The sequence below is a fragment of the Poromitra crassiceps genome (genome assembly GCF_964638095.1).
Source record: "Poromitra crassiceps genome assembly, chromosome: 2".
Classification (NCBI taxonomy): domain Eukaryota; kingdom Metazoa; phylum Chordata; class Actinopteri; order Beryciformes; family Melamphaidae; genus Poromitra; species Poromitra crassiceps.
In genome coordinates, this window is record NC_139624.1 from 35,675,773 (window position 1) to 35,689,617 (window position 13,845).

General features: G+C 42.5%; 1 protein-coding gene across 1 annotated transcript in view; it reads left to right on the forward strand.

Moving 5' to 3' along the window:
- nampt1 (nicotinamide phosphoribosyltransferase 1) overlaps window positions 1–8,257 on the forward strand; it is a 47,365-nt gene extending 39,108 nt beyond the window's left edge. The window contains exons 8-11 of the mRNA XM_083657018.1: window positions 718–837; window positions 1,167–1,307; window positions 1,945–2,079; window positions 3,118–8,257. Coding sequence (XP_083513144.1) covers window positions 718–837; window positions 1,167–1,307; window positions 1,945–2,079; window positions 3,118–3,222 — 501 coding nt within the window. The 3' untranslated portion in view covers window positions 3,223–8,257. The remainder of the gene's footprint in view (window positions 1–717; window positions 838–1,166; window positions 1,308–1,944; window positions 2,080–3,117) is intronic.
- Window positions 8,258–13,845: the final 5,588 nt, after the last annotated feature.

The following is a 13,845-nucleotide window of genomic DNA, read 5'->3' on the forward strand; positions in this document are numbered from 1 at the left end:
TTTACACCAGCCTGTACCATTTCTTCATCTACAGCACTAAAATCAACCAACACAGTTTACCAATCTGAAGCATTTACATGTAATTCATGCTGTTTTGCAATTACCACAAAGATGATATGTACTTGAGCAAAGCTGCTGTTAAACTCAACCTAACACACTTTTAGATCTCAATTCTCCCTAGATAAAATACTGAGGGTATGACAGCGTCCTCAAGCAATGCACCAAGACCCAAAAGTGCCCTTAATATAAGGCATCAGTGTGCTCTTATCCATCTGGAACAGAGAATGACATTCATCCTAATCTCATCACTCACTAGTTGTTGGGTACCTGTTTGCTATGATGTGGCCAAGTGGAGTGCTCAGCTTTCATGAGCCATGATCCCAAGTGTGATTCAGCTACACACTGAACCTTTACCAGCCGAGGTGATGGAGGAGGAGAGCATGCAAGCTACTAGCACTACGACTAATAAAACACCACAATGAATTCCCAGTCAAACCATGAGAACCATTCATAAAATGTTGTCCCAGTCATCGCAGAATGGCAGTTTGACAACACGTGCGTTTGATCTACATCGTCCTTGATGACTAGAACTTGTGCTTCTCCTCTTGAAGCCATGCTTTACTTTACATTGTTAAACTTCACAGGACTCTGTGTGATGACTAACCTTTCCCTCTCTCTTTACTGCTTCCTCCTCCTCACCCCCTTTTCCTCTATCAGGTTTTGGAGATCCTTGGGAAGAAGTTCATACCAGTAGAGAACTCTCAAGGTTACAAGGTTCTTCCTCCTTACATCAGAGTTATACAGGGAGATGGAGTAGACATCAACACACTGCAAGAGGTATAGAGACACACACACACACACACACACACACACCTACACACGTCACTGATGCATGAGCATGATAGGGGAAACATACAACCCGATTACGAAAAAGCAACATGGATACATTTGGCCTTTCTGAGTGCATCATTTTAGTCTTTACACAGCAGGGATAACCTATGTAATGTTTTTGTAATATGTTAATATTTGGTTTACCAATTATTTTTAAAGTATGTAGTTTGGATGGGAATATTACGTCTGTATCCCGCTAGCCTGTCGTCCCCCCACCCCTCAACAATGAGCAGACACTGTAGCTCTGACAAATTGTCTGTGTATTTTCCCCCCAGATAGTAGAGGGTATGAAGCAACACAAGTGGTCCATTGAGAACATCGCCTTCGGCTCCGGAGGGGCTCTGCTCCAGAAACTGACCCGAGATCTGCTCAACTGCTCCTTCAAATGCAGCTACGTGGTCACTAATGGACTGGGGGTGAGGGCTGGCCCCATACAATTGAAATTAATTCCAAATAAATAGACAGATACAAGTACAGTATGTGTGAGTGTGAGAATATCTGAGGGTTGCCGTGACCATTTGTAATGGTGTGTGAGTGTATATATGTATATTTTAAATTGGACATGGTAACAATTAACTGACCAATCATTAAATGATGGGGGATGTACCAGTTGGCAGTAGAAGTACTTCGTACTAGTACTCAGTTAACCTACAGACAGACTTGCCAGAACAAATCATTGAATGCCCATGATTCATCAATATGAATATATCTTTTTGCATAATTGATGTTTTTTGAATGTATGTATAGAAGAAAAGGGTATGTTGTCACCCATCCATGTTTTGCTTTTTACATACACACTGAATTAGCTTACATGTTGTTTCTAGGTTGTTGTTTTACTAGCCAGTTAATTGATTACACAGCCTTAGATGAATCAGTGCTACATTTAGTTAAACTTTTTTTGTTGGCTGTTGGTTTTTTATGTGTTGTATGCCTTTTTTTCCGTTCTTTTTTTTTATTTATCTGTAAAGTTCTTTGTGCCAAGCCTGTTTTTTAAAAGACTGATTTGAAATTCCCCCATTTAAATGTGATGATTTTTCCTGTCCTGTGTTGCAGGTGAACGTCTTCAAAGACCCGGTGGCCGACCCCAACAAGAGGTCAAAGAAAGGGCGCCTGTCTCTGCACCGGACGCAGAGCGGAGACTTTGTCACCTTGGAGGAGGGCAAGGGGGACCTGGAGGAGTATGGCGTGGTGAGTTCATTACAATCACGTGTACGGCAACCATTTTAGGGCATCCTCATCCGTCAGAGTATAGGCTATCGTTCCTCAGTCTAAGCGTTGTCAGTTGTCATGTCTCCTATAGTAAACCGTCGAGTGTGCTCTGAAACACCTTCAGTCCTCACACGAAAACGCTGTCATTCCTCCTGAAACTAGCTGTCAGGCATCACTCCTCACGTCTCACACAAAAACGTTGTCGATCCTCCTGCAGACTAGTTGTCAGACATCACTCAAACTAGCTGTCAGGCATCACTCCTCACGTCTCACACAAAAACGTTGTCGATCCTCCTGCAGACTAGCTGTCAGACATCACTCAAACTAGCTGTCAGGCATCACTCCTCACGTCTCACACAAAAACGTTGTCGATCCTCCTGCAGACTAGTTGTCAGACATCACTCAAACTAGCTGTCAGGCATCACTCCTCACGTCTCACACAAAAACGTTGTCGATCCTCCTGCAGACTAGCTGTCAGGCATCACTCAAACTAGCTGTCAGTCATCACATGAAAACGCTGTCATTCGTTGTTTTTGGTTGTTCTTCCGTGTGTGTGATGAGGAAACCGCAAGAATGCCTCTGTGAAATAAGCAACAATTTCTTACAACTTCACTTTCGGTTGAGTGATTTTGCCTTCAAAATAAAAGCGTGTTTTTTTTTATTTACAATAGATTAAAGTAGTAATCCATGAGACCCAACAGAATTAACATCGTAACACTAAGAGGAACATCTAGTTTAATAATCAAAGATTAAACTAGATGTAACTCTTAGTGTTACTATGTTAATTCTGTGTGGGAGGAGAATTAACATAGTAACACTAAGAGGAACATCTAGTTTAATCTTTGATTATTAAACTAGATGTTCCTCTTAGTGTTACGATGCTAATTCTGTTGGGTCTCATGGATTACTACTTTAATCTATTGTAAAAAAAAAAAAACGCTTTTATTGCCTTCTCTCCCTCCTGCCTCTCCTTTGTTTTCTTCATTTGTCTCTTTCTATCCATGTTCCTCTCTCCAGGACCTGTTGCACACTGTGTTTCAGAACGGGATCATCGTGAAGACGTACACATTCGACGACGTCAGAGACAATGCTAAACTCAAGGACGACGAAGTGCTGCACTGAGCGCTGCACTATTCTGACACCCCATCCACCCCCCCCCCCCCCCCCTCACAAATGACCCCTCACCCTTCACCTTTTAGCCTCTGACGTCACCCCAGCAAACGGAGGTAACGTGCACTGCTATTCGTCCCCACTCCCTAGGCCCAGAGATGTCCCACCTTTCAAAAAAAAAAGAAAAATATATATATATATATAATACAAACAAATCAGAGATACCCTTAAAGTTACCAGATCTTCGCCCCCAGTTCCAAAGCACTGTTGGTTCTCCAGTGGAGTGGGGAATGAGAGAAACGGACACACCTCCGACCTATGGCGAACACCCTGTGAGTGTGACAGAGAGAGAGAGAGAGAGAGAGAGAGAGAGAGAGAGAGAGAGAGAGAGGAAAATGTGAGAGAGGTACAGTAAGTGACAGGAATGATGTGCAGAGGGAGAGAAGTTGTGGATGCAGTTATGATGATAAACTCTGCGTTCACATCACCATGCTGCTGCCCGACGGTCAGGTGATTGCTAGCTGCAGCAGCGGTGATGTTGCAGTGATAGGAGGAATGTTGAGCAACGTAAGAATGTGATTGGCTGCTGATTGGCAATCTCCCCTAAAAGTTCTGGAAAAGAATGACCTTCAGGCGACTTGTTGCATGTGGTGAGAACGCATGGAGAAAGTGTGTGTGTGTGTGTGTGTGTGTGTGTGTGTGAGAGAGAGAGAGAGAGAGAAACTATGAAGCCACACCCACACCAATGACTGCCCTGTGTATTGTGTACAGAGCAAATTAGAAAAAAAAGTCTGAATCTACTTAGCTTTGTCTTTTATGTGAAGGAAGGAAATGATGATCATTATATATATATAATGGTGCACTGATAACATTAACCAGCTAATAAGTTGCTTCTGCTTGGTATCAGAGAAGGCCTTGCACTGCTTGGGTGATGGAAGGATGCCATCTATCATTGTTAGACTTTAACTCACTTTTCACAGTTTTCTTCTTTTCCAGAAGTAATGTAGTTAAGGCCAAAATTGTCAAAGGCCAGTATGTATGAAGAACTGGCTGAATAGTTTATACTCATACGTGGCCGGCAAACTGTTATTAGTGCATCTCTGAAGGTATAGATCATCTACCTGCCATTATATTTTGGACTGCGTTTCCCACAATGCATTCACATCTTGAAGGCCCCATCCAAACCAACAAAACGCTACCCACACCACTAAATCAAAAGAATATGGACCGAAGAGGGTTACCCACTCTCAGATTGATTGGTAGAAAATGTGTTCACAGACCAGTTTACTAATCCACCCTCCTTTGTAATGTTTGTATCCCTGAGTACCACATGAGTTCACCATTTTGTTTTCTGTTTTACAAAGGCCAGAGGGGAAATGAAGGCGTGCTGTGTGCTTATCTTAGTCTGCTGTCCCCAAGGAGGGACAAATAACCGTGTCAGTTTGGCAGAGCACCCGCCTCGTAAAGAGTGTAACTTGGCCCTTTCTCTCCCATGTTCCCCCTCAGTTATGAATGATAGTGTCTGACGACGTAGCGCGGCTGCTGCTCATGTGAGTGTCCTTCAGCTGAACAGAGACCGGGGGATATTGTCCCCACGATGTCCCATGTGTCCGTCTCATCACAGTACCGCTCCATGGTCTCAATTTGATCCCCTTCCGAGGTCTCGCCGACCAGTATTGTATGTAATGTAGATCAGTCCATCCACCACAGCAGCAGTTCCAGCAGGCTAGTGATGTCGTTCTTTCACGGGGGCACACGTGGTCTTGGGGTTGTAACACTCCACCTTATCTACTGAGGCAGTCTCCCAGCCACCTAGAACGCTGATCATTCCTTTGAGTGTACAGGCAGCTGAGCCAGAGCGAGCCATCTGCATAGGTGCCACCTCTGCCCGTAAAGTGCTTTTAGGGTCGTACACCTGGACTAGATCTGTGCCACAGCCGTCCCGTCCCGCAAGCAGACCACCAGCAACATAGAGCAGGCCTCACAAACAGCCATAAAGTCCAGCAGGTTAGTGGCTGCTAGCAGGGCCTCCACATTTGCTGTGGAGATGGCCAGCTCTGATGTGCAGGCGTAGCTCACCAGCATGCCAATCATCTGAGGTTCAACTCCACTGATGGCAAGTAAGAGCTAAAGGAGGCCAGTACAGTGTGGGGGCAGGGGGACAGCACAGGGTCACATCACAGAAGGTGTTGTTGAGCCGCAGGCTGTTCAGGCCCTGTAGCACGGCGTGCCTCACCTCCAACAAACACAGTCCTCAGTGCCCAGACTCAGAGAAGCAGGAAGAGCAGCGGCGTTGACTGGAATCAGTGGCAACCAAAGGTCAAGAATTGGGAACAGCAACATGAAGTTGTTACAATCTCTCTCTCTGCCTCCACTAGCGACACACAGGAACACACTGCTGCCCCCCTCTCACTAGTAGCAGTCAGCTGGGTTGTTGCTTCAGTCAGAAAACAATGCTAACGTTACCAAGTAGGCTACGTCAAACTTGGGTATTGTATTGAAGTTAGAAATTCTAGTACAACCCTAATTTATTTATGTTGCTTTATGAAGAAATATTCAGATACCATATTTTTTCTACTAGTGGCCGGGGCATTTTCACCAAATATGGCCCCAAGAATTCTGGACTGGGTCTTCAGGGTGGCGAACGGTCTGGAAACCAGTCTTTGCTGTATAAGACCAAGAGTTGATGTAAAACAGATCACAGAAATTGTCTTCACAGGCATGGAGACACTCTGAGAGTCTAACTAGTGTGTATGAGAGAATAGTAAATGTGGCTCCTGGGCTGAGATGTACATGTTAAATGTTGGTAATGGTGTGCGTGCGTGTGTGCTTGGATGTGTGTGTGTGTGTGTACTGTACACTGACTTTTTCTTCCTTAAGGATTATCTGGTATTCCTTTATGCAAATGTATTTGTTGATGGGGGGATAGAGAACTCTTCCTTTACTTTGCTGGCCTTTCTCTGAAGGGAGACGCAGCATTGTGATAAAACGGGCTGTGATACACTCGTCATTTTGTTTCCTGACAGCTGTCGCAGTTGCCGACTTGCATTGCCCAAAAATGTTGCCCTGGGTATCACTGCTTTGACTCCTGCAAAGAAAGGACACTTTCAACAGAGGTGGTTTGGGAAAAAGTGAGAAAGTGCCATTTCCCATTTTCTTGCCCGGGTGTGAATGTGATCTTGGTGATATGCCTTCTTCTCTGTTGTCGGCCCTGCTTGCTTCCAGGCGTATTTAGTCACTTTGCTGAGTTGTTTCAGAGTGTAGAGATGTATCTGTTGCAGGAAGCCGGGAGAGAAAGGAGCCGGTGACATCACTGGAATGGAAACATTTTGATACGACCTGAAAGACTGATGCAAAGAGTTTGGTCAGTAGGAAGAGGTAAGGGCGTCAGTTCTTTGCTCAAAGGCACTTAAGCCCTAATCATTCACTTCCCCCGCACACGTCCAAGATGGTGCAGGGGTTTGAGAGAAAACCTTTAAGAAACGTGTGATGTCATCGAGTCCTGTCTCGCTCCTGGCTGAAGGACACACTACTCAAATACAGCCAAGCTGGTAAAAAACTGTCGCACTAAGTCGCCGTCATTGATTTTTCCTTTCTTGTTGGTTCTTTGCAACTGGAATCTCACCAATCATTTATCTGTTGAGACACTTGTTATCCATTGTTTGGTTTAGAAAGCTAGGCGTTTGACACTGGCTTTATATTTCGTTTTCAAATATGGGATGCATTTTAGTAAAGTTTTGATTTTAATATTTTGATACTGTCTTTGTTCTTACCTCAGAAAAAAACATTATTTTGTATGACAAAGGAGAAAAATGCCAGAAATATTGCAGTAAATATCCTTATTTAGGAACGATACGGCCAAACTGCCTTCTCACTTGTACATACATTATAACAACTGGATGACTGAAAGTGGAGAGGGCAGGTTATGGAGAGTAACTGAAAGTGGAGAGGGCAGGTTATGGAGAGTAACTGAAAGTGGAGAGGGCAGGTTATGGAGAGTAACTGAAAGTGGAGATGAACACAGTAGATCATATTATTTTTGTCGAAATGACCATTTTTGTACCAACAGAAGAATATCCAAAACTGACTGGCAGTGTGACTGTTTATTGTGTGATTGACAAACGTTTAGCGTCTGTGTGTGTGTGTGTGTGTGTGTGTGTGTGTGTGTGTGTGGTCCTGTGTGAATGCCTTGTGCATAATCGATGAAAACTGCTATGTGAATACTTTTTGGTTTTCTTTTTGTTGTTGTTTTACTTGTATGTACTGTATATGTTGGTTGTCCCAAATTCTCTCCTGACAAAACTTCTCTGATATTTTAACTAACATAACTGTTGCTATATTGTCAACAATACATTGATTAAAGATGCCACCCTGTCAATTTCAAATGTTTGATTTATTTGGCCTTCTGCTGCATAATTTAAAAATGTACTCGTTCAGCAGTGACTTTATGCACATACCTCCTGGCTTCTCTTGGTACCCCAGTAGACGACTTACTCAGCTTTCTGGCAATTTAATTTAAAAATAAGTAATGGTCACAACTTGGGTCACGATGCTAGATGTTGTTTTACTTCGATACCAAGTGTGTGTTTGTGTGTGTGGGGGGTGATAAAACATCAACAGACATAAAAATAAATTGAGACAATACTTCATCTTCCATATAAATGAGCAAACCTACATGTATGTACCGTATGTATGTACAGTATACGTATGTATCTGTTTCATTTATTTCTGACAGCATTCATATTTGGCATGGGTACCGGCAGAGGTCCTGAGCAGACGCTGATTCGGTGACAGATTTTTCAATTAGGTCATTAGGGCCAACTAAATGGGCAAAAATGGCTAATTGCCATAGTTAAGAACTAAGGATCTAGGTGAATAGGCCAATCATGACTAAGAAACAAATCGGATAGGGGACAAATTACACTGTTACTTAGCATTTTAAACACAATTACTAATGAGCATTTTATTGAAAAATAAATCTGCAATCTAATGTATGTTTCTCATTTTAAAATGTTTTACTGAAATAAATAAAAGCCAATAGAAATAGCGTGTATGGTTACATGACGTTTTCATTCATATAAATTATTTGGGCCTGTTTGACTGATATCAAAGCTTGAAAAATGTATTCAAGGTAATCAACACACATATAGAGCATAATTTAACCCTATCTATGCCACACTGATTACAGTTTTCCCCCAAACCTTTAAACAGGGGGTCCCCAGGAAAAAAAGGGGGACAATTTTCCAGTATAGGCCATCCATAAGTAACACAATGTATGGCTATTTTGGTCATGGGTTTCATAAACTTTCTGTAATAATGTACAACATCCAAAAGCTCAAATCTGATCAGATGGGGCCGGGGACCCTGCATGGGACAAAATCTTATCATATGGGGGTCAGTAGCCTAATTTGTGTCAATTTAGGGGTCCTTGAAGTGGAAAAAGTCTAGGGAAAATAAGGTTTGACCTTAAACTAATTGCAACAGAATTTATTTTCACATTTTTATGTTTATATTGATGCCCGAAACACTATATTAAAAATCCCAGAAAATCCCATTAGTGCAAGTATGTTAAAATGACATTTTTTCAAAATGGCTGCCATTATTAAAATGTTGGCCATATCTTGACTCCAACTAGACCTAGAATTACACATTTGTTGTCTATTTCCACATTTTTGGGGGCAAGGAATCCACAGAAATGGTTGTTGAGTCTCTAAGTAGAACAGATTTTTATTTTCTCATGTAAAGTATGTAGTCGTAATACAACATGTCATTTCTCACAATGTTAGCTACAACTTCGTATTTGTTAATCATACACATTTTGGGTGATACCCATTACCCATGAGCATATTGAAGTGCTTGCCATTGGAAAAAAAAAGTTTGTCGTTTCATATTTCCAATTAAAAATGTGTTACGGTAATGAATTTATTCCCTCACAGTGTCTCTAAAAGTGTCTGGAAATACATAAAAAATTAGCACATCTATCTATCTAAGGGAGCTAGGGCTCTGTCTGTTTGTCTGTCTGTCCCACTGATTACATCAGTGATGTCATAAATCCACTCACTCTCACACACACACACACACACAAAGTCTCAGTGATGATGTCATCAGTGATGTGATAAGTTTTTGACATCATCAGTGATGTCAGAGGCATTGTGATATCAGGCATGTCATAAGAGGTTGTGATGTCATCAGTGATGTCATAAAAGCAGTTGTGACATAATCAGTGATGTCATAAGAGCAAAATCAAGTCCCAGGGGCAGACACTGAAAGAAGTGGGAGTCTGGCTTCAGTCTTCAGCCATGGACAGCTGTATGTTGCCAGCTCCAGGACAGGTGATCCAGCACCCCTGAAGTATGCTATCAAGGAGCAGCCAGGGCGAGGCCGCGGAGCGGCCGAGCTGCTTATGCGAGCTGCAAGGCAGGCGAGCTCGCGTAGCGCGCAAGATGCCTAGTGGATTATAATTTCAATTTGAATGGTGAAATTAGATCCTTCATGATATCTTCTTGATATCTTTGAGTTTTGCTATGAGTTGTACCATGTTCATGAGAATCACCCACCTGTGGCATTTTCAATCCTCCCATAGGACATGGATGCAAGGCCAGGGGTCTCTGATTTCCACATGTGGATATTGATGTGTCCAACTGCTGCTATGATGTCACAGCTATCAGAGGTACTGGTTTGGCTCTCTGGTGTAACTCCAGCTATGAGATAACACGAATGTGTTGTGGCCATCAATGGTTCTGATGTTATGGTCAAGATGATCAGCAATGTACTGAATGAAGTGGCCTTCAACATTGCCAGGGAGGTATGTTCCTGAGAAGCAGCTGCACTTGACTCAACTTTTTCACCTCCCGAAATGAGGAACAGAATCGAAGGTTACCAAGTGTTTTCACCAAAAATCTAGATCCAAATTGGTGATGCATTTGTCAGTCCTATCTGTAATGGCGTGATGAGAACCCTTGCCCTTGCTGCCCGCATGGCCTGTCCTATTGCAGCTATGTTTAACTCACAGTTCTTGCCAGCAAACAGTTATTTGAGGAGAAGCTGAAGAGTTTCCACGTTTCCTTTGGCAGATGATATATTTTGAGGGATATGCATCTCTGGGAATCTTGATATCTTTTATGTCAGTCTTTACCAGTCTGGCAGCGGTTTTCACAAGACACACTTTTTCTTCATCAACATCATTATTGTCCTTCTTAGATGCATGCAAACATGCACTCAAAATATTTGAGGCCTTCGGCTTCAATGTAACCCCTTCTGGTTTGCCATTGATTTCTGTAATGATTATTTGATCATCACTTCAAGCTATTGTTAAGTTTTCACAGTTAGGTCTCCAAGTGCAATTTGCTCATCATCATTCTGTTCTAAATAGCTGTCTGCTCTTTTTCTTTGGACAACCATGTTCTTCATCAAAGGTCTGAGGTATTTGTTTTTTGCTACAGATAGATGGCATCTGCACCATGAAGATCTTGGGCAAATGAATCTTGAAGGTCTTCTTCCTCTGTGGTGTTTTATGGCAGTTGGCATCCTTTATGTTGCATTACCTCCTCCTTCTGAATTTATCAATCCACTGTTTCCCTACATTCTGTAAAACCCGATCCCCTCTCCTCTTCTGTTGGTCTTTTCTGAAAGTCTTCTTCTTCTTCTTCTTCTAATGGCTTTCTGGCAGACTGATTGATGCCTTGCGGTGGTCCTAAAAGGAAACATAAGTGGGCGGGCGGCGTGTGTGCCACGATTGTGATGTCACGATTGTCATGTATCAGTGATGTCATCAGTGATGTCACTTGAGCAATTGTGATGTCATCAGTGATGTCACTTGAGCAATTGTGATGTCATCAGTGATTTCACTCGAGCAATTGTGATGTCATCAGTGATGTAATAAATCCTTCTTCTGTGGTGTTTTATGGCAGTTGGCATCCTTTATGTTGCATTACCGCCTGGCTGAGGCTTTATAAGTGGTTGGAGTATAAGTAGGGAGAAGAGCACAAGTGGTAGGCTACATCATCTCCAGAGTAAGTGTTTATTAGTGGCTGGGCCAGCGAAGCGGCAGGGCCACTTATTGTGTTTGCCCCTATTATTAGTCTTCTTCTTCTCCCAGGAAGTTGGACTTCCCATGTATGAAAATAAACCAAATTTGCACAAAGGTCCAGACCCATGCCAAACTTCGTTGACGCGAATTTGGTGCCAAAAGTCCTGATGGTGGCGCTACAGCGACCGTCTAAAGTTTACAACTTTGAAAATTCATAACAAATCAGGCCTATGTGCTACGACTTTGCAACTTTCAGCGAAATGTGGGCCCAAGTGAGGAGACACTTTTGTACACTGCAACCTATGGCCAATTATGAAGTCTAAAGACTGCAAAACTGCAAAAACTGTCAAACTAATTAAACCCTACTCCCACATTTTTTCTTCAAACGACACCAAACTTAAGCATCTGCATCGTTAGACTGTCCTACACAAAAGTTTCAAACAGATTTTCGATCGATCAAAAATTTAGCCCACAGTACATCAAAATGTTGAATTCTGCCCCCATGTATAGCCTAAAGAGCATCTTAATAGGTTGTATTTGTGATGTCATCAGTCACTCGAGCAATTGTGATGCCATCAGTGATGTCACTCGAGCGTGATGTAATCAGTGATGTCATAAATACTTCCTGGCTCACCCTATATAAGTGGAAGCAGTGTGTGTTTTTACACGCAAGCATCCAGTCCCATAAAACACCACTAGCAAGCATCCAGTCTGTCCATAAGAGGAAAAAGCAGCTCCTGCTGTTATATCAGTTGTGCGACCCCACAGACCTGCAGCGTAGGACCGAAGAGATACAAACTCCCCAGGTGGCTATTAATCGCTCAGCCTCCCTCTCCATCTAACATCAACTCCGCCAGTACCTCATCCACTCTACAACAGTGAGGCAAGTAACTACTACTTTTGTTTGTGAATATACTGATTCCTACTTGTATTGTTGTGAGATGCCTCGCAACAAAAAACGGAATCAGATGATGAAAAAGCTACATGCTGCAAAGAAACCTGAACCTGCTTTGAATCCCTTAGTTTTAGCTATGCAATGTTAGCAGACTGGATGGCATGCAGCAGAAGCAGATGATAGAACGCTCATCCATAAGAGACTTGAGACTTGACTTGGACTTGTGACCAAAGACGTGAGACTTGACTTGGAGTATAGCTAAAAGACTTCAGCCTTGACTTGGGGACTCTAGCTCAAAGCCTTGAGACTTGCCCGGCCGCGACCCATTGCTGCGCAGCAGCTATAATTGTTTATTTATGTTTGTTTATTGTTTATTTGCACAAAGAAAATGAATAACAACAGATAGTACCTTAGAAAGTATCTTAATAAGCTATTATTAAGCTATACCTATTAGTAAGCTTTAAGCTACTTTGAATGGTAACACACAAAGACTGTCATTGGTAACAGACGATAAATGGCGGTCAACTTATCCATAACCTTCGGATATGGAGAATACTTAGCCTACCTGTCCACTCGTCTGCATGTTTGAGCTACAACTTGCGCTGTGCCTTGCCAAAATCAAATTGCCTCCAATGCGAAGCAGCTGCTTATGCGAGCTGCAAGGCAGGCGAACTCGCGTAGCGTGCAAGATGCCTAGTGGATTAAGATCCTACTTGATATCTTTGAGTTTTGCTATGAGTTGTACCATGTTCATGAGAATCACACACCTGTGGCATTCTCAATCCTCCCATAGGACATGGATGAAAGGCCAGGGGGTCTCTGATTTCGGATATTGATGTGTCCAACTGCTGCTATGTCACAGCTATCAGAGGTACTGGTTTGGCTCTCTGGTGTAACTGCAGCTATAATGCCCATAACATGGAATGTGTTGTGGCCATCAATGGTTCTGATGTTATGGTCCAATAAGTGGGCGGGGGGTGTGTGTGCCACGATTGTGATGTCACGATTGTCATGTATCAGTGATGTCATCAGTGATGTCACTTGAGCAATTGTGATGTCATCAGTGATGTCACTTGAGCAATTGTGATTTCATCATCAGTGATGTCACTTGAGCAATTGTGATGTCATCAGTGATGTCACTCGAGCAATTGTGATGTCATCAGTGATGTAATAAATCCTTCTGTGGTGTTTTATGGCAGTTGGCATCCTTTATGTTGCATTACCGCCTGGCTGAGGCTTTATAAGTGGTTGGAATATAAGTAGGGAGAAGAGCACAAGTGGTAGGCTACATCATCTCCAGAGTAAGTGTTTATTGTTTATTTATGTTTGTTTATTGTTTATTTGCACAAAGAAAATGAATAACAGATAGTACAAGTATCTTAATAAGCTATTATTAAGCTATACCTATTATAGCTAACTAGTAAGTGCTTATTAAGCTAGCCTACTTTGAATGGTAACAGACAATGACTGTCATTAGGCTCTTTCACACCGGCCTTGAAAGCCGAAAAATGCAAGGTTGGGTAATTTTTTCTCACAGATTCCCTAGACCAGCGTTTCTCAACTGGTGGGTCGCGACCGCGGGGTCGTTTTGATTGGGTCGCAGACATTGGCCAATTTTTTTTTTTTTTTTTCATATTTCATTTGAGTTAAATTCAGATTATTGAAACTGGATTAGCCTGACCAGTTTTACTTGTTTAACAAGCTGAATCAT